Raw genomic sequence first — 21,832 nt, forward strand, 5'->3', positions numbered from 1 at the left:
TTATTGATCCCCAAGGGGAAATTATCTTAATGCCTCCCCCAGCTTGCCCTCTGTAGATGAGAGCAAGCTGGTTGTGAAGGGCAGCCACCCATAGCGGTGCCCATGGAGCTGGGGGTTAAGGGCCTTGCTCAAGCACCCGCAGATGTGCCAAGACTGGGCTCAAACCAATATCCATCTGAACACACTGGCTGAAATTATTCTGTGAGTAAAAAAACAGTAAATGTAAAGTTTACCACTGGAGTGAAGAACTTGACCAAATAGTTCTGGAACCAGTTGTCAAGAGCAGGGTTTTATTTTTTATAAAGAATGTCCTTATTATTCAAGATGTAGCATCTATGTGGAGAAAAATTGTGCTTGCATATGCGAAAGTGTGGCAGTAACACCTGTTTGTGAAACTTTGATAATTTGACAGGGATTTTACTTATTTCATAATTACACATTAATAGAAACCTCAAACCTTACTTAGATTTCCAGAAAGCCTTTGATGTTGTCCCCCACAAACGGCTCTTGTTAAAGCTTAAAGCTGCAGGAATTTTAGGAACTGTGGCAGCTTGGATCAAAAACTGGCTAACTGATAGGAAGCAGCGAGTAGTTATTAGAGGCACTATGTCACAGTGGGCCTCCGTTTATAGTGGGGTACTGCAGGGTTCAATTTTAGGACCACTATTGTTCCTAATTTACATTAATGATATTGACACGAATACATACAGTAAACTGGTTAAATTTGCAGACGACACTAAGGTGGGCGGGGTAGCAGATACTAATCTAGCAGCAGAGAGGCTTCAACGGGATCTGGATTTAATTAGCGAATGGGCTGATACTTGGCAGATGAAATTTAACACAGATAAATGTAAGGTAATCCATGCAGGGAGCAGAAATATACAGTACAGATATTTTATGGGTTCCACTGAAATAAAGGTAGCTGATTACGAGAAAGATCTCGGTATGTATGTTGATGCTTCCATGTCCCACTCTCGCCAATGTGGGGAAGCAATAAAAAAGGCGAACAGAATGTTGGGTTATATCTCTAGGTGTGTGGAGTTTAAGTCAAGGGAGGTGATGTTACACTTATATAATTCCTTGGTAAGACCCCACCTAGAATATTGTGTGCAGGTTTGGTCACCATACCTCAAGAAGGACATTGCTGCCTTAGAAAAGGTGCAACGAAGAGCTACGAGAATGATTCCTGGTCTTAGAGGAATGTCTTACGAGGAGAGGCTAGCGGAACTGAATCTGTTCAGCCTTGAGCAAAGGAGACTAAGGGGGGATATGATTCAGGTCTATAAGATTCTAACGGGTCTGGATGCTGTTCAGCCAAATGACTATTTCAATATTAGTCTAAATACTAGAACTCGTGGCCATAAGTGGAAATTAGCGGGAGAACATTTTAAAACAAATTTGAGGAAGCACTTCTTTACACAGCGTGTAGTCAGAGTATGGAATAGTCTTCCTGCTATTGTAGTGGAAGCTAAAACCCTGGGTTCCTTTAAATCAGAGCTAGATAAGATTTTAACAACTCTGAGCTATTAGCTAAGTTCTCCCCAAACGAGCTTGATGGGCCGAATGGCCTCCTCTCGTTTGTAAATTTCTTATGTTCTTATGTTCTTATGTTCTTAAACCACCAGTTCTAGAGAAAATGTAATTTGGGATGATGTTCCAGATAGATGAAGAATTAGGGATAAAATGTTTTAACCATTTCAACTAAAAAGTATTGTTTAAAGTTGTGAAATCTAAAAAATGTAGCTGTCTATGTTAATTACAATTTGCTAACACAGATTTTTGTTTCCATATGAAATTACAAAGCATGCTATTTACCTTTTTCAAGGAAGTCCTATCAACATCTTGCTATGGCATGGTGAAGGACGGAAGAGAGATGGAGAATGCCGCTTATGTCAAAATGACAGGTTGGGTCAAAGGTCACAAAGGTCAAATAAATCAAAAAGTGACAGGTCCGGGCTGCAAGCCGGGTGACGTCATGAGGTAGTGGGAGGGGGGGCTATTTTTTTTGGCTGTGAGCCAGTTGAGCGTTGGGATAGGGGTTTATTTGTATATAGTTTATTTATTTATTATAATTATTATAATTTAATTATTTATTATTATGTATTTATTTATTATAATTTAATTATTATTATTATTTTATATTGAGGAGAGTGCTTATGAGTGTGGTGTTTTGTCTGCATCCACCGGGTGCCGAGCAGGGGACTGAGCAGGGGGTTGGTGCGTTAAGGTCCCAAACACTGGGTCTGAGCGGGTGGGTTACCTGATGGAGTGTGAGCGTACGCTGTACCGTGGTAAGGTCCCGTGGCTTTGGATAATCCGCAAAGGACTCGGAGAGAGCGATGCTGTGTGTGGTGCGGTACCGTGGTAAGGTCCCGTGGCTTTGGATAATCCGCAAAGGACTCGGAGAGAGCGATGCTGTGTGTGGTGCGGTACCGTGGTAAGGTCCCGTGGCTTTGGATAATCCGCAAAGGACTCGGAGAGAGCGATGCCGGAGAGCTGAGAGTTGTGCTGCGCGAGACTGAAAGAAACCCTGTGAGAATGAACAAGTTGGAGCAAAGAATGAGAGGAGGAGGAGGGTCTGACGTCCAGTAAAAAACGCTTAGCAGTAGTTTGACCGTGTGTGTGTGTGCGTGTGTGTGTGTGCGTGCGTGAAAGCCGACACCCCCCTGCAGCAGTAGCAGTTTGGCCTTGTGTTTTTCCTCATGCAACCTATGTACATCCCGATAGGTCAAATCCCGGTCAAACTGTAATTTGGGCCACACATCAAGTTGGACATTTTGTATTTCAGTAAATTTTGTCTTTTCCCCCGACTCCCCCCATACCGTCTGCGCAGTTAAAACGTACATCGAAATAGACAACAGATAAAACTTGACAGGACGTATATTTCTCCTTAAAGAATCCTAAGAAGTACCCAACCCCAGAAATTTTTATTACCTTGAGCAGGGTTTCCCTACTTTGGTAAAGAGACACAAGTAGGCTACCCCACTGGAAAGAGAAAACTACACGGGACATGCATAGAGTGAGTATATTATTTATTTATTTTATACACGTTTTATGATAAACGCTATACATTAAAAATAACTTATTCTAATAATAGGTATTCCCTGTTTTCTATGTACAAGAGAGACGGCGTGGACCGGTCAAGAGAAAATCTACGCAAGACCTGAATCAGCAGGTATGGACGGAGCAACACCCCCTCCTCTACCCGAAGCGCTATTAAATGAAATAGACAACATCAACAACGCTAATAATGATGAAAATGATGCGGTTTACTTTGCTCAACACGACTCGCCACCCGCATCGTCTGGTGAAGCGACGGCCCAAGAGCCCTGTTTGCTACCATCCTTAGAGACATTATTAACCTTCCTGTGCTGTTAGGGTCGGCACCGACCCGTTTTTTAAGTTTAACATGCATAAAAGCACCACATACATTTGTGCATACTCTTAAAACGAAAGGCTCCATATTGAACCTTTTAGATTGGTACATATATGACACTCCTTGGACATTCTCAATTAAAAGAAATGGCACCTTTTTGAAGGCAATGGTTATATTTCCTCTGCTTAGAACCCCTATAGTTCTATATAGCACCCCCAAGACCCCTTTTTTCTAAATATATACTGCATCAAAGCTTTTTGACTTTGTCAGGAATCTCTATTTAAACTAAATAAATTAAAACAAAATCAAGGTAAGGCATCCCCACACATGTAAGGTAAGATAAGACCAGTTCAGTTTATTTATATAATTCTCTAGAGGTTTATTTTATCATTATTTTTTATTGAAAACGAGAGGAATGCTGTCAAAAGAAAGGTCCACAAAGCCACACCAAAAATATTAAAACCAATCTTTTCATGGATAAGGAAGCCTAACAAGGTAACCAAGAAGTAAGAAACAAATTGGATGATAAATACTTGTTTTGAGGGTATCTTATGGCTGATGTAAGACACGTGCTGCTTGACACCGACCCGTCTAACATAAGAGACAGGAACAGAAAGCTAACATAGGCCGAAGGTTAAGCGTGTTAAATGAAAGGCAGCGGGATAATTCCCCATAATGCCGCACTATAACAAAATCAAACGCGACGTGAAAATGTTTAATAGACCTCAATAAAAATGTCAGGGACGTCTACGACAAACGCAGATTGTTGACTAGTGGGGAAACTGCCTTTTGGATACCGAACTGTAAAAACTAGCAGCATCGCAAAAAGGGTGTTGTAAGTCTTTAAAAATATTTCATCGAATGAATTTGTTAGTGTAACATGAAAGTTTTTTCAAAGTAAGATGTACAGATGTTTTAAAATGTAACATATGAAAGTTTTTTCAAAGTAAGATGTAGGCCTACAGATATTTTAGAATGTAATATGAAAGTTTTTCAAAGATGTACAGATGTTTTAAAATGTAATATGAAAGTTTTTCAAAGTAAGATGTACAGATGTTTTAAAATGTAACATGAAAGTTTTTCAAAGTAAGATGTACAGATGTTTTAAAAAATGTAACATGAAAGTTTTTCAAAGTAAGATGTACAGATGCTTTAAAAATGTTCCGGTGTTTTATTTTCTAGACGCGTTGTACAAAAAAACGTTTTGTTATGTGTACGCAGCGCAAGCATGTTTGTACAAAGTTTTATGCATTCATTTTGCGAATCAGTTTTGAAATCTAATATGAACGTGGCTTTTATTTTACAAAAACAAAGTTGCAAAAAATTTGTAGGCTCTTTATCAAAGCAGATTTTGTTAATATAACAAAGTTTTTTTTTTTATTATTTTCAAAGTTGCACAAGGGTTTTAAAATGTAACATGTATACGTGTGGTTTATTTTTCAAACTTGTACAAAAACGTGTGTGTACATTTATCAAATAAGTTTTAAAATGTAACATGTACAGGTATTTTATTATTCAAAATAAAAGTTGTACATACATTTTGTTATATGTATGCAGCACGGTCATGTTTTTAAAATGTACTAATTTTTGCGGGGTGGTGGGAACCTCTCGTGGAATCTATCAATCTTTAGCAGCTTTTGAACCCTGAGCCACACGGGGACTGGGGCTTTTAACCGTACGTGAGACTCGACACCTACACATTAGATCCGTACTTCAGCAATGGTTCCCATGTACCCAGTGTAGGGTCAGGTCCATCGCAAGAGAATGTCTCCGCCGTGAGAGAACGATCCACCAGCATTGTGTGTATCAACGAATCTGTAACCATTCTTTCCATTTATTATATGCTGAGTTTTCCAAAATTGTTTTTTAGCTGAAGCATAAAAAGCTGTAACTTCGAGTGCACCTGGTTTAATAGCATTTTATTTATAACAGTAGGAGCTTGTAAACTGCATTTAGCGGTCGCATTAAAACACATTAAAAACTTTAAAGAATAAAGCCTTAGTTATTTTTAATAAAGACGGCTTTCTAGTAAATGGTTTTCCTACAAGGTGATCCCGTGGCCTATACTTAAGACATCCGGGCGCCTGATTTGAGATGTTTACTGAGGACGGTATGTTAAGTTAACAGTAGTGACTGAGTTTTTTTTGCACTATTTGTTTATTGTTTGTTGTGTGTTCTACATACATGTTTTCACTGGAGGATCTGCTTTTAATCTCATTGTACATGTGTATAGTGACAATAAAAAGGCATCCATTCATTCATATAATATGTCGGACACAATGGCTCTGAGCACGAGGGAGTCTGCGGTGAGGCGCACGAGCTGCTAGCTGATGTAACGCTGCGAACGGTCGGGGCTCTGACATTCTTAAGCTGCGGCTATCTATCCCTGAGACACTTTAGCCAGGATCGTGTATATTTGCGCTTAATGCTGCTGTCAATGTCAGGGTTTTGCTGACTCTTATAGGAAGCTGGCGAGCAATAACATTTTTTAGCTGGTCCTTTTCATTCAGTACATACACGCTTTAGAAGAAAACCTAATCACCATTAAAATAAATAAATAAATGTACAAAACTATTGAAATCTCCCAGAAGCATGTGCATATTTTTCTGGTTTGCGTGTGTGTGTGTGTGTGTGTGTGTGTGTGGGTGGGTGTGGGTGGGTGTGTGTGCGTGGTTGCCTAAGCCCAGTCGGCCTAGTGTTTGATAGGTGATGGAGAAGCGTACGGTCGTGGGGACAATAAACTACATGCGCCTATGCCAACATGTGTTTAAGTACTGTATAGCGACAAACATGGACGCTTTCTTTAACGTAAAACAGTTAAAGGCTCATTCGGTTTTGTTAACATTCTTAATTTTTTAAATTTCAAGTAGCCTCTATTCACCTTACATTAGTTCTGATTTACTGTAGTCACCAATTAGAGTATTTTAAAACAATGTCACTGAAATGTCACCACATGTTAAAGCTATCAAGGAAACATGATTATATCAGCGGAACAAACCAGTCGCCGGTATGTATAGACAGACCATGTGTTGCTCATCAATCGACAGCATTTTGAAATCTATTTGTATTTAGACAAATATATAGGGAATAAAGCGTTGTGTTTTAAAAGGCAGACATTGAGGCTGAATTTAAATTGTTCACAATTGTATTTTTTTCCGCAGCTAGAAGTGTCGGCTGAGGCTGATTTTAATTGGCATGTCGGTTTAGGATTCTTGCAGTAGAAGTTATGCAGTGAATTGCGGTACTCTGAAATTAAGTGATATGTGTATTAGAATCGTGAAGCGTCATCTTCCTTTGTTTTAGGTTCACCCCAGGCATTTTATGAATTGTAATGTAATATCAGACAGTGTGTGATGAATTTCTGAAGGCATGTTATATATGACCATTTCGTGGAAGCGTCTCATGGAAAAATGTACTGTAGTTGCAGTTTGTTAGGACTAAAGACTGGCTAATATGACATGGTGAACAAGTCCTGTGGTTAAAGAATGCCTGCCTGCTGCTTAAAACATTGTGTTGTATGCCGAATGTTTCTTGCCCATAGACTACATGTTGCTATACTGTTCCTTTATAATATTCAAGTATTATTTTTTAAATAATTTAATGAAATAGGTAAATATCTCATCATTGATGACTATGGTCCACCTGATTGACAAGTAACCTGTCCTGGACAGAGGTTTCTTTAAGGCCTGTTGTGGGAACCCCATGGTGTAGCATTAAGAGAAAGAATACAGGGAGTGGTACAAATGAGCAGTTGTCCTGCCCCCTTTTTCTCATTTTGGATGCTTAAATTACTAAATTGTGATTTTAATGCTAATCTGTATGATTCTATGGTCTGAGTGAGTCTCCAGTGCTACATGAATGGTAAACTTAAAAACTCAACTTCTCTTAGCTTAATGATATTTTCTTTTACTGTGTACGATTGGTAGAAATGAAAATCGTGATTTGCCTCTCAGCTTGTGTGTGTGTGTGTGTGTGTGTGTGTGTGTGCATGCGGTGTATCAACAATGACAATTAATCACTAAATTCTAAACAAACCCACATATAAAACCCCCTCCCCACCCTCCCCAGACACCTATAAAACACAGTATTCTTGCTCGCACCCCCCTCTCATTTTGTGAAAAGCATGTCTGTTGCCAAGACTACAGCTCGTGTCCTGAGTCGTACATACTATGACCCCAGCCACCCGGGGTCATACGGAGGGGCCTCCAGACTGCAGAGAGCCGTGCAGGAAGATACGGGGAAAAAAAGTGGCTACTGATGACATCAGAGAGTGGCTGTCTATGCAAGACAGTTATACTTTACATAAGCCGGCTAAAAAGAATTTCCCCAGGAACAGAGTGTTTAATACCGAGAGCCATGTATCAGCGGCAGGCCGGTTTATGCGACATGTAAGGGCTGGTGACGTACAACGACAGGTTAAAGTATCTCCTTACGGTGATTAATTTTTTTTCCTAAAAGGCCTACTTGCGTGTGTTAAGAAACAAGACAGGGGTGGTTGTAACGGAGGCCTTTGATTTTATTTTAACCAAGGAGGCGTGTCCCTCAAGTTACACACGGATGCGGGTAATGAGTTTGAAGAAAGAACTTTTCAGAAACTTTTAAAAAGTCATAAAATCACCCATTTCACCATTTAACCAAACGTTAAAAGAGAGGATGTCCAAGTCAAATTGTATTTTCTTACAGCTTGAAAAGTGCGGGTGTGGTACCATCAGATTGGAAGCATGCTAATATAACACCCTTATTCAAAAAAGGGGATAGAAGTAAAATATCTGTACTTTATATTTCTGCTCCCTGCATGGATTACCTTATATAATTTCATCTGCCAAGTATCAGCCCATTCGCTAATTAAATTCAGATCCCGTTGAAGCCTCTCTGCTGCTAGATTAGTATCTGCTACACCGCCCACCTTGGTGTCGTCTGCAAATTTAACCAGTTTACTGTATGTATTTGTGTCAATATCATTAATGTAAATTAGGAACAATAGTGGTCCTAAAATTGAACCCTGCGGTACCCCACTATGAACGGAGACCCACTGTGACATTGTGCTTCTAATAACTACTCGCTGCTTCCTGTCAGTTAGCCAGTTTTACATCCAAGTTGCCACAGTTCCTAAAATCCCTGCAACTTTAAGCTTTAGGATGAGCCGTTTGTGGGGGACAACATCAAAGACCTTCTGGAAATCTAAGTAAATCACATCATAGGCCTTTTTGTGATCAATTTCACTTGTAGCTTCCTCAAAGAACTCAAGTAGATTCGTTAAGCAGGATCTACCTTTCCTAAATCCATGTTGGCTATCCTTTATAATGTTATTTGCATCTAGGTAATCTACCATTTTCACTTGAATTATAGCTTCCATTATTTTTCCAGTAATGCTAGTTAAACTGATTGGCCTATAGTTTGCTGGATTACTTCTATCCCCTTTTTTGAATAAGGGTGTTATATTAGCATGCTTCCAATCTGATGGTACCACACCTGCACTTTTCAAGTTGTAAGAAAATACAATTTGACTTGGACATCCTCTCTTTTAACGTTTGGTTAAATGGTGAAATGGGTGATTTTATGACTTTTTAAAAGTTTCTGAAAAGTTCTTTCTTCAAACTCATTACCCGCATCCGTGTGTAACTTGAGGGGCACGCCTCCTCGGTTAAAATAAAATCAAAGGCCTCCGTTACAACCACCCCTGTCTTGTTTCTTAACACACGCAAGTAGGCCTTTTAGGAAAAAACATCAATCACCGTAAGGAGATACTTTAACCTGTCGTTGTACGTCACCAGCCCTTGCATGTCGCATAAACCGGCCTGCCGCTGATACATGGCTCTCGGTATTAAACACTCTGTTCCTGGGGAAATTCTTTTTAGCCGGCTTATGTAAAGTATAACTGTCTTGCATAGACAGCCACTCTCTGATGTCATCAGTAGCCACTTTTTTTCCCCGTATCTTCCTGCACGGCTCTCTGCAGTCTGGAGGCCCCCTCCGTATGACCCCGGGTGGCTGGGGTCATAGTATGTACGACTCAAGACACGAGCTGTAGTCTTGGCAACAGACATGTTTTTCACAAAATGAGAGGGGGGGTGAGAGCAAGAATGCTGTGTTTTATAGGTGTCTGGGGAGGGTGGGGAGGGGGTTTTATATGTGGGTTTGTTTAGAATTTAGTGATTAATTGTCATTGTTGATACACCGCATGCACACACACACACACACACACACACACACACACAAGCTGAGAGGCAAATCACGATTTTCATTTCTACCAATCGTACACAGTAAAAGAAAATATCATTAAGCTAAGAGAAGTTGAGTTTTTAAGTTTACCATTCATGTAGCACTGGAGACTCACTCAGACCATAGAATCATACAGATTAGCATTAAAATCACAATTTAGTAATTTAAGCATCCAAAATGAGAAAAAGGGGGCAGGACAACTGCTCATTTGTACCACTCCCTGTATTCTTTCTCTTAATGCTACACCATGGGGTTCCCACAACAGGCCTTAAAGAAACCTCTGTCCAGGACAGGTTACTTGTCAATCAGGTGGACCATAGTCATCAATGATGAGATATTTACCTATTTCATTAAATTATTTAAAAAATAATACTTGAATATTATAAAGGAACAGTATAGCAACATGTAGTCTATGGGCAAGAAACATTCGGCATACAACACAATGTTTTAAGCAGCAGGCAGGCATTCTTTAACCACAGGACTTGTTCACCATGTCATATTAGCCAGTCTTTAGTCCTAACAAACTGCAACTACAGTACATTTTTCCATGAGACGCTTCCACGAAATGGTCATATATAACATGCCTTCAGAAATTCATCACACACTGTCTGATATTACATTACAATTCATAAAATGCCTGGGGTGAACCTAAAACAAAGGAAGATGACGCTTCACGATTCTAATACACATATCACTTAATTTCAGAGTACCGCAATTCACTGCATAACTTCTACTGCAAGAATCCTAAACCGACATGCCAATTAAAATCAGCCTCAGCCGACACTTCTAGCTGCGGAAAAAAATACAATTGTGAACAATTTAAATTCAGCCTCAATGTCTGCCTTTTAAAACACAACGCTTTATTCCCTATATATTTGTCTAAATACAAATAGATTTCAAAATGCTGTCGATTGATGAGCAACACATGGTCTGTCTATACATACCGGCGACTGGTTTGTTCCGCTGATATAATCATGTTTCCTTGATAGCTTTAACATGTGGTGACATTTCAGTGACATTGTTTTAAAATACTCTAATTGGTGACTACAGTAAATCAGAACTAATGTAAGGTGAATAGAGGCTACTTGAAATTTAAAAAATTAAGAATGTTAACAAAACCGAATGAGCCTTTAACTGTTTTACGTTAAAGAAAGCGTCCATGTTTGTCGCTATACAGTACTTAAACACATGTTGGCATAGGCGCATGTAGTTTATTGTCCCCACGACCGTACGCTTCTCCATCACCTATCAAACACTAGGCCGACTGGGCTTAGGCAACCACGCACACACACCCACCCACACCCACCCACACACACACACACACACACACACACACGCAAACCAGAAAAATATGCACATGCTTCTGGGAGATTTCAATAGTTTTGTACATTTATTTATTTATTTTAATGGTGATTAGGTTTTCTTCTAAAGCGTGTATGTACTGAATGAAAAGGACCAGCTAAAAAATGTTATTGCTCGCCAGCTTCCTATAAGAGTCAGCAAAACCCTGACATTGACAGCAGCATTAAGCGCAAATATACACGATCCTGGCTAAAGTGTCTCAGGGATAGATAGCCGCAGCTTAAGAATGTCAGAGCCCCGACCGTTCGCAGCGTTACATCAGCTAGCAGCTCGTGCGCCTCACCGCAGACTCCCTCGTGCTCAGAGCCATTGTGTCCGACATATTATATGAATGAATGGATGCCTTTTTATTGTCACTATACACATGTACAATGAGATTAAAAGCAGATCCTCCAGTGAAAACATGTATGTAGAACACACAACAAACAATAAACAAATAGTGCAAAAAAAACTCAGTCACTACTGTTAACTTAACATACCGTCCTCAGTAAACATCTCAAATCAGGCGCCCGGATGTCTTAAGTATAGGCCACGGGATCACCTTGTAGGAAAACCATTTACTAGAAAGCCGTCTTTATTAAAAATAACTAAGGCTTTATTCTTTAAAGTTTTTAATGTGTTTTAATGCGACCGCTAAATGCAGTTTACAAGCTCCTACTGTTATAAATAAAATGCTATTAAACCAGGTGCACTCGAAGTTACAGCTTTTTATGCTTCAGCTAAAAAACAATTTTGGAAAACTCAGCATATAATAAATGGAAAGAATGGTTACAGATTCGTTGATACACACAATGCTGGTGGATCGTTCTCTCACGGCGGAGACATTCTCTTGCGATGGACCTGACCCTACACTGGGTACATGGGAACCATTGCTGAAGTACGGATCTAATGTGTAGGTGTCGAGTCTCACGTACGGTTAAAAGCCCCAGTCCCCGTGTGGCTCAGGGTTCAAAAGCTGCTAAAGATTGATAGATTCCACGAGAGGTTCCCACCACCCCGCAAAAATTAGTACATTTTAAAAACATGACCGTGCTGCATACATATAACAAAATGTATGTACAACTTTTATTTTGAATAATAAAATACCTGTACATGTTACATTTTAAAACTTATTTGATAAATGTACACACACGTTTTTGTACAAGTTTGAAAAATAAACCACACGTATACATGTTACATTTTAAAACCCTTGTGCAACTTTGAAAATAATTTAAAAAAAAACTTTATGTTATATTAACAAAATCTGCTTTGATAAAGAGCCTACAAATTTTTTGCAACTTTGTTTTTGTAAAATAAAAGCCACGTTCATATTAGATTTCAAAACTGATTCGCAAAATGAATGCATAAAACTTTGTACAAACATGCTTGCGCTGCGTACACATAACAAAACGTTTTTTTGTACAACGCGTCTAGAAAATAAAACACCGGAACATTTTTAAAGCATCTGTACATCTTACTTTGAAAAACTTTCATGTTACATTTTTTAAAACATCTGTACATCTTACTTTGAAAAACTTTCATGTTACATTTTAAAACATCTGTACATCTTACTTTGAAAAACTTTCATATTACATTTTAAAACATCTGTACATCTTTGAAAAACTTTCATATTACATTCTAAAATATCTGTAGGCCTACATCTTACTTTGAAAAAACTTTCATATGTTACATTTTAAAACATCTGTACATCTTACTTTGAAAAAACTTTCATGTTACACTAACAAATTCATTCGATGAAATATTTTTAAAGACTTACAACACCCTTTTTGCGATGCTGCTAGTTTTTACAGTTCGGTATCCAAAAGGCAGTTTCCCCACTAGTCAACAATCTGCGTTTGTCGTAGACGTCCCTGACATTTTTATTGAGGTCTATTAAACATTTTCACGTCGCGTTTGATTTTGTTATAGTGCGGCATTATGGGGAATTATCCCGCTGCCTTTCATTTAACACGCTTAACCTTCGGCCTATGTTAGCTTTCTGTTCCTGTCTCTTATGTTAGACGGGTCGGTGTCAAGCAGCACGTGTCTTACATCAGCCATAAGATACCCTCAAAACAAGTATTTATCATCCAATTTGTTTCTTACTTCTTGGTTACCTTGTTAGGCTTCCTTATCCATGAAAAGATTGGTTTTAATATTTTTGGTGTGGCTTTGTGGACCTTTCTTTTGACAGCATTCCTCTCGTTTTCAATAAAAAATAATGATAAAATAAACCTCTAGAGAATTATATAAATAAACTGAACTGGTCTTATCTTACCTTACATGTGTGGGGATGCCTTACCTTGATTTTGTTTTAATTTATTTAGTTTAAATAGAGATTCCTGACAAAGTCAAAAAGCTTTGATGCAGTATATATTTAGAAAAAAGGGGTCTTGGGGGTGCTATATAGAACTATAGGGGTTCTAAGCAGAGGAAATATAACCATTGCCTTCAAAAAGGTGCCATTTCTTTTAATTGAGAATGTCCAAGGAGTGTCATATATGTACCAATCTAAAAGGTTCAATATGGAGCCTTTCGTTTTAAGAGTATGCACAAATGTATGTGGTGCTTTTATGCATGTTAAACTTAAAAAACGGGTCGGTGCCGACCCTAACAGCACAGGAAGGTTAATAATGTCTCTAAGGATGGTAGCAAACAGGGCTCTTGGGCCGTCGCTTCACCAGACGATGCGGGTGGCGAGTCATGTTGAGCAAAGTAAACCGCATCATTTTCATCATTATTAGCGTTGTTGATGTTGTCTATTTCATTTAATAGCGCTTCAGGTATAGGAGGGGGGTGTTGCTCCGTCCATACCTGCTGATTCAGGTCTTGCGTAGATTTTCTCTTGACCGGTCCACGCCGTCTCTCTTGTACATAGAAAACAGGGAATACCTATTATTAGAATAAGTTATTTTTAATGTATAGCGTTTATCATAAAACGTGTATAAAATAAATAAATAATATACTCACTCTATGCATGTCCCGTGTAGTTTTCTCTTTCCAGTGGGGTAGCCTACTTGTGTCTCTTTACCAAAGTAGGGAAACCCTGCTCAAGGTAATAAAAATTTCTGGGGTTGGGTACTTCTTAGGATTCTTTAAGGAGAAATATACGTCCTGTCAAGTTTTATCTGTTGTCTATTTCGATGTACGTTTTAACTGCGCAGACGGTATGGGGGGAGTCGGGGGAAAAGACAAAATTTACTGAAATACAAAATGTCCAACTTGATGTGTGGCCCAAATTACAGTTTGACCGGGATTTGACCTATCGGGATGTACATAGGTTGCATGAGGAAAAACACAAGGCCAAACTGCTACTGCTGCAGGGGGGTGTCGGCTTTCACGCACGCACACACACACACGCACACACACACACGGTCAAACTACTGCTAAGCGTTTTTTACTGGACGTCAGACCCTCCTCCTCCTCTCATTCTTTGCTCCAACTTGTTCATTCTCACAGGGTTTCTTTCAGTCTCGCGCAGCACAACTCTCAGCTCTCCGGCATCGCTCTCTCCGAGTCCTTTGCGGATTATCCAAAGCCACGGGACCTTACCACGGTACCGCACCACACACAGCATCGCTCTCTCCGAGTCCTTTGCGGATTATCCAAAGCCACGGGACCTTACCACGGTACCGCACCACACACAGCATCGCTCTCTCCGAGTCCTTTGCGGATTATCCAAAGCCACGGGACCTTACCACGGTACAGCGTACGCTCACACTCCATCAGGTAACCCACCCGCTCAGACCCAGTGTTTGGGACCTTAACGCACCAACCCCCTGCTCAGTCCCCTGCTCGGCACCCGGTGGATGCAGACAAAACACCACACTCATAAGCACTCTCCTCAATATAAAATAATAATAATAATTAAATTATAATAAATAAATACATAATAATAAATAATTAAATTATAATAATTATAATAAATAAATAAACTATATCAGCAAACAATTTGTAGAATTCACAATTCCATAGCCATCAGGTCCCGGTCTTTCATAAATTTTAAGGTTCTTGATTGATTCCAATACTTCTTTTTAAGAGATATTTATGAACCCTATCGTCTACTGCATTATAATTTTGCTGCATTATATCGCTCTAGTCGAAAAAAGAGGCCAAGTTTTGTCCCCCAATCACTAATTCACTTGAAGAAGTGTGCTGATGCAAGAAATAGTTGCAGTTTCGTTTCTTCAGTCTGTAAGACAGAACGACGCTTCTGACTCAATTCACCAAATCAACCTCTGTGGAGGCTTACTGCGCATGTGCGCTGTTTAGCCAAAAAATCCCACGAATATAAAGTTCCGAGCCGTTGAAAATCTGAGAAGACTTGTGTCTTTATTCGAGTGAGAAAAGACGGTTTGTGAACTGCGTTATACCTTGACAAGAGGTAAGTTGCAAATCGCGACGTTTCCCTTTTGAAGATGCGAAATGAAATCCCGTTAATCAGATCTACGATTGGTTTTTGGCAAGTCGAGAAAAAAGTTGGCTAATTTACAAAATTGCAGTGAAAACAGAATTTCCGAGTTAGTGAATGGTTAATTGTGGAAATTCAGTGCAGAGTGTTATATTAACAAACAACGGTAACTGAATTTACATTACTCGTGGAACATAATTTATCGCTATACAAAATAACGCTTTCAAAACTTATATAGGTTGGCGGTTCTCTGCTGTGCTGAAAATTTCCTGATAATTTATTTTTTGCTAATTATTCGTAAGAGATCCATTATATTATCATCAAGGCGCCCTGTATAGCAAACCCCACCACTCATTCACATCTTGTACGGTTCGTGTACGGGAGTATAATTCGTTTTCCGATGTTAAAAAAGCAAAAGCGAAAAACGGGTGGTTTTCACCAATTTGACCAGACCAACCCTAAATGGAAATTGGAAAACGGTTTATTTTACATTCGCGGAGGGGGGGTGCTGAGTTGCAACCAAGGCGTTTTTTCTGAGTTCCTGTCTGTTTGCGGATGTACCAAGGCGGTGTGAGACATATGAGCGCTATCAGCTGGAGGAGGGCGGACATCCTGTTCCAACCAGTTTTATGAGCCACTTTCTCGCTTCACGACCAAAGGAGATGTCTCTTGACTTCACTTTGTTGGAACATTTAGTATTGATGTTGGTGTCGTATATTTTCCAGGATAATTGTAGTCCCAGAAAAGTGTTATTGGAGTGCCCGGGACTTATCACAGCTGTTTTTGTCTCTGATGTTGTTGGTGTGGATTCATCTTTTGCATCCATCCATCCATCCCTCCATACATCCCATTTTCTGTAGCGATATTGCGGGGGCGTGGTCTTTGCGGTATACCTGACCAATAACAGATGGCGCACCTGTAACCCAACCCACCTCCAGTCAAACGGATACGAGGCGTTTTCTGACTTACTCAGGCAGACACCTGTAAACGCTAAACAAGCCATTTCCCCAATTTTCCCTTTATGATTGGTCTAGTCAAATTGGTGAAAACGACCTGTTTTTTCATTGTTGTATTTTCCATCTTAAAAAATTAATTATACTCGTACACGGATCATGGAATCACTATATTCGCATTATCATTTTGTCGACTTACTGAAAACTTGCCTATAATTTTCGCGAAAAAAATGGTATTGCAACTCTATGGATAATTCGTCAAAATATTGCATGTTGGCCAGTTGTCATACTGCTTATCTATGATTTAAAATAAAGTAGAATACTTAATTGTAATTTCATAATTATGATGACTGCTGATGTTACAAATTATTATAATCGAATGAAAACTGTATATAGTCAAAAGGCTTAAATAAAATAAGGGGAGTGATTTAAGATGACTGAACAGGTAGGGGGCGGGGCAAACAGCACACTGTCCATATGCTGCCAGCTTTGCACTTAACTTAAATCTCTTCATTATTATCACAGAATATTCAGGCTGATGGCTCTATCAAAACCTGAGATTTTTTCACTGGAATGCAGTGAGCTCCCTGATCAGGTTCTGTTTGTGGGAGAAGTAACCTTGGGTGAGAATGCCAGAAGCATCATGCAACAGAAGACTGAAAAGCAGAAGCAGAAACAGAGAATTTTAATGGCTGCAGTTGCCCTGCTCAACTCTGGTGGGGGTATAGTCCATGCGGAGATCAATAATGAGAACTACAAGTATAGAAAAGACAATTTAGGCCTGGACCTAGAAGAGGCTTTGCAACAGCTGGTTCATCCATCGGCTGTAGAAGATTACTTTGGGTTTTTGCAAATACGGATGAACTTCTTCATTTTTGTGAAAACATGGAGCTCCACTGGGGGTCGGGTACGTCTTTGTAGTATTGACACTGGCCTCCGAATAAGATCTGGAACGTCAGCTTTAAATGTTGGAAATAATGGAGTAGTAGGTTTTTTAAACGATCAGAAGAAAAATTTGGCAAAAGGACAAGGTGATGAGCCTGTGGCAAAGAGACGCCGCTCTTCGTCTGAAGATAGACCTAATGGTCAGCAGCTGTTTGAAAGACAGGAAGTTCAGCTTGGAGAAGAGCTACCATTTGGGGAGAGTGTGAATGTGGAGCTGAAGAGTTTTAGTAATGAAAAAAACCTTTCTAAAAGACTTAAAGAAATCATTCCAAAGTACATAAGTGCCTTTGCCAACACTGATGGGGGCTACCTCTTCATTGGTGTTGATGACAAAACAAGAAAAGTTGTTGGATGTGGCAAAGGTCTTGAAAAGAATTTCATAAAGACAGAAGTCGAAGACATGTGTCTCAGGGTCATTTCGGTTCACTGCTCAGGCTGCACTCAGGAGAATGACTGGTCTGTGGAAGTCCGCATCCTCGACGTTCTTGGGGGAAATGCCAGTGACCCTCTATATATTGTGGCCATACACATTCCAAAGTTTTGCTGCACTGTTTTTGAAAAACATCCGGATTCATGGCACCTTGAGGGCACAGAGGTGTGCCAGATACAGGCTGCAGTCTGGATGGAAAAGGTGCAGGTGACTGATTCAGGTAAGGGTCTTTGTTTTTCCTTTGGTTACAATGAGGAAAATGATTCTATAAACACAAATCTTATCCCTGACCCTAACTGTTCTCCTGAATGTAGATGATGATGATTTGTGTGCTCGGTTTGAGAAAGTGCTCAATCAGAATGCTGCTCCTCCAAAATGCAAGCCAGTCTATGGGATCAGAGATGACCACCTAAGTTCCTTGCAGCAGAAATTGTTCCCTGGTGAGTCCAACAGACATTTGATCACTGTTTTTACTGATTGTGAAGAGGTTATATTTAAAAAAAACTGTGGATTTGCTGTTGTTGTTTTTACAGTTTATGAAGGAAAAGTAACAATTATACCCGATGACCTTAAAAAACAGCAATGGGAAAAGTATCCAAACCTTCAAAACTTGATGCCAGAAGACGGCCGAGGAGTCCTGATTCTCTCCAACAGCTGGTCAGTTGATATTGACAGACCAAAAAACAAGGAGGTCATTTGTGAAGCCCTCCTGATCTGTGAACAGGATTACCCTAAACTTTTCTTCATGGTGGAAAATGGAAGCTCTGATCTGTGGGAATATGCCAAGGATATTGCCTTCCACCTCAGACAGAAGCTTGTGAATCTTGGAGGCTATTCAGGATGGGTCTGTGTGATCCCACAATTGGTGAACTGTAAGACAGGGCAGTTAATACCAAGAGATCAGGGTAGTCCTGATACTGTGATAGAGCATCGGTACCCAAAGTGCTACAAGCCTGAGAACATGGAGGAAGTGCGAGCCTTACTACAGGCCCTGGTGATTGTAGTAATGAGCTTCACTTCAGCACTCAGCAATCAGTTAGGGCAGGAGTTCTTGAATTTGCTCACATTTGAGCAGTTCCAAATCCTTCACTCAAAATATGACGTACAGGACATGAGACAGCTGTTTGTTCACGGCTATCCTGGAACAGGGAAGACTGTGCTGGCAACCCTGGTAATCAGGAGGATTAAAAACACATTTGGATGTGAAGCAAGTAATATCCTTTACATCTGTGAGAACATACCACTAAAAAAATTTATCAGGTAAGTTTCCAGAGTTTCTTTATTATTCAGAACTATGTAAAATAATGCCTTATTCTGAAATTAAGAGGATTAACAAAGCCTTTTTTTCTTCAGAAAAGAAAAAATTTGTCAGAGTGTAACACGGTCATCCTTCATGAAAAAGGAATTTCCAAATATCAAGCACATAATTGTGGATGAAGCCCAGAATTTCCGGCGTGAAGGTGGAGATTGGTATAAAAAAGCAAAACAGATAGTGAAACCAGGGAATGGTGTGTTGTGGGTCTTTCTGGATTACTTTCAGCTCAGTCACACAGAACCTGATGGTTTACCATCACCCTCAGAACAAACCAATAAAAGCATTTTAGACAAATCCTTGCGGAATAGTGTGGCTGTGCACAAAGAGGTTTGCAAGAAACTTGACAGAATAAGAGTGAGTAAAGCTAAACGTAAGAGAGATGTAAAGGAACACATGGAGAGAATGTTTAGGCAGAAGAACTGCATGCACTCACTTCCAGGTTATTATGAAGAGATAATCACAACAAAAAAAGAAAAATTATCCAGACTGACATCACTCTTAAAAAAACTGTTAAGACAAGGAAACTCTCCAAAAGATATTGCCATTCTTGGTTCAACTTCGACTAGCACTGATCGTGTGAGACAGGAAATTAATAGTTTGACACGGGAAATTAACCTTCCTTTGGGTTCAGCAGAGAATTTAGATGAAAATGTGGTTGTGGTTGATTCAATTCGCAGGTTCTCTGGTCTGGAGAGAAACATTGTCATTCTGATTAATCCAGTGGTTCAGTTGCGTGATCGAAAAATAAAAGAACACTTCTTGGTTTCGGGCTTCTCCAGAGCTAGAATACAACTGTATGTTATTTTTGTGAAAGAAAGAACTGGAAATAAGTCAGTCAAATGTACTACAGACTAAAGAGTGTAATTGTGACCAAATGCTTTTTTTTTGGTCCATCCTAAGCTGTGGCTCAATCTACCTTTCTGCTCCTTTTGGTTATTGATATGTATAGTTACCTAGCATTCCAAGTTTTGGTTACACTTTACATTAACAAACATTCTAATCGTATAATCATATATCTGTAGAAACCGTATCTGTTATACATTTAATAAGCAATTCATTTAAAATCCCAGACACAGGCTCACACATAAAACACACACACATACATATATAATATAGCATTGTCTGTAAATAATTTCCTTTACATACTCTCGACATAACAGAAACCAAGGATTATATGTGACGATAACGCGTTAATGACCTTGTAAATTGCTTTGATGTTTAGGGATGTTAGCATGTTATTCCTGTTGCTAGTTGCCCTATTCCTTTGCCATGTAGTAACTACCTAATGCCATTAGGATGCTTGTAAAGAGGAAAGGCTTGTATATTACTATATAATGTTGAGAGAACATAATCATTATGATATTATCAAAAAGCATGCCAGATACTCATGATGTAATCATTACAATGTAATCATCATAATGTAATCAACTGAGTATGTATCTGCACTTTATTTTAGCCTCAAAGTTTATGTTAGTTATTAGCCCTGGTTGTATGACTATCCTCCTTAATTCACAGCTGAGTATTTTAAAAAATCCAAGTAGAGATGGTTGTGCCACAGTTATGTTCAGCAGAGGGACCAAACGGTAAAAGAAATGAGTAACAAATTTATCATCTAGGGGTGTGGATCAAGGGAAACTGATGGTGAATGGTTGAGGGAATGATGATGCTTAAATGACAAGATATTGTTAAACGATAGGAAAATGTGTAAAAATTAGCCTTGGTTGTAACCTCGTTGCAATAAAGACTGAATTTGGATCTACACAAGCGGCTTCTGACTTTCGACTTTGGCGGGGAAGGAAAATCCACAACAGTTTCTTATTTTGTGATGGCTCAGCTGTAAAAGAAATTACACTTTATTCATAAAAATGTATACATTTTGAGTTTATTCGGTATGTACGAGAGAACTATTTACATTTGGATAGCTATTTACATTTGGATAGCTATTTACATTTTGTTAAATTTCCTCAGTATAATATTGTAATGTACTGTACTCGGAATACGGAATATATTCTCATTGTATTATTTTACAGTTTCATTCCTAATTCATAAATGCATCCCGGCATCTTGTTAAAGCTAAAAACTAAGATGAATCCTGTCACTTTTGCATTTGATGGAGTTTTGCTGGCTGTTAAGCTGGTGTTGGAACACACTGTGAGAATGACGCATATTCAAAAAAAGCAGAGAAAGGGCCATTTTTGAGTGTCCATGCATTACTTTTGGTAACAGAGCTTCAATATATTAGACCATTATACATTATATTGCCAAAAGTATTGGGACACCCCTCCAAATCATTGAATTAAGGTGTTTCAATCACTTCCATAGCCACAGGTGAATAAAGTCAAGGACCTAGGCATGCAGACTGCTTCTACAAACATTTGCGAAAGAATGGGTCACTCTCAGATGCTCAGTGAATTCAAGCATGGTACCATGATAGGATGACACACGTGCAATAGGTCCAATTTTGAAATTTCCTCGCTACTAAATATTCCACAGTCAACTGTTAGTTACGGTGGTATTTTAACAAAGTGGAAGAAATTGGGAACAACAGCAACTCAGCCACAAAGTGGTAGGCCATGTAAAATCACAGAGCAGGTACGACGCATGCTGAGGCGCACAGTGTGTGCAGAAGCCGCCAACATGTTGAGTCAATAGCTACAGACGTCCAAAGTTCGTGTGGCCTTCAGATTAGTTGAAGCACAGTGCGTAGAGAACTTCATGGCATGGGTTGCCCAAAATACAAGAACATATAAGGGGAAAACAAAACTAATGACTACTATTTAATAAACAGACCAACATGTAGTTGAGGCATGCCTTGAGCCCATGATGGTTGGGTAACACA

At 39.3% G+C, this 21,832-nt stretch overlaps 1 protein-coding gene across 3 annotated transcripts in view; it reads left to right on the forward strand.

The window, feature by feature from the left end:
* Positions 1-20,757, forward strand: part of LOC111847992 (schlafen family member 9-like) — a 46,645-nt gene extending 25,888 nt beyond the window's left edge. The window contains exons 1-5 of one of the 3 annotated variants that reach the window (XM_072718332.1): positions 15,175-15,323; positions 16,829-17,898; positions 17,993-18,118; positions 18,212-18,938; positions 19,032-20,757. In XM_072718332.1, coding sequence (XP_072574433.1) covers positions 16,842-17,898; positions 17,993-18,118; positions 18,212-18,938; positions 19,032-19,848 — 2,727 coding nt within the window. In that variant the 5' untranslated portion in view covers positions 15,175-15,323; positions 16,829-16,841 and the 3' untranslated portion in view covers positions 19,849-20,757. Of the gene's footprint in view, positions 1-15,174; positions 15,324-15,388; positions 15,517-16,828; positions 17,899-17,992; positions 18,119-18,211; positions 18,939-19,031 lie in introns of those variants that run through there. The other 2 variants (XM_072718333.1, XM_072718334.1) reach the window with 2 other exon arrangements.
* Positions 20,758-21,832: the final 1,075 nt, after the last annotated feature.

Source organism: Paramormyrops kingsleyae, chromosome 11 (assembly GCF_048594095.1).
Source record: "Paramormyrops kingsleyae isolate MSU_618 chromosome 11, PKINGS_0.4, whole genome shotgun sequence".
In the NCBI taxonomy this organism is placed as follows: Eukaryota; Metazoa; Chordata; class Actinopteri; order Osteoglossiformes; family Mormyridae; genus Paramormyrops; species Paramormyrops kingsleyae.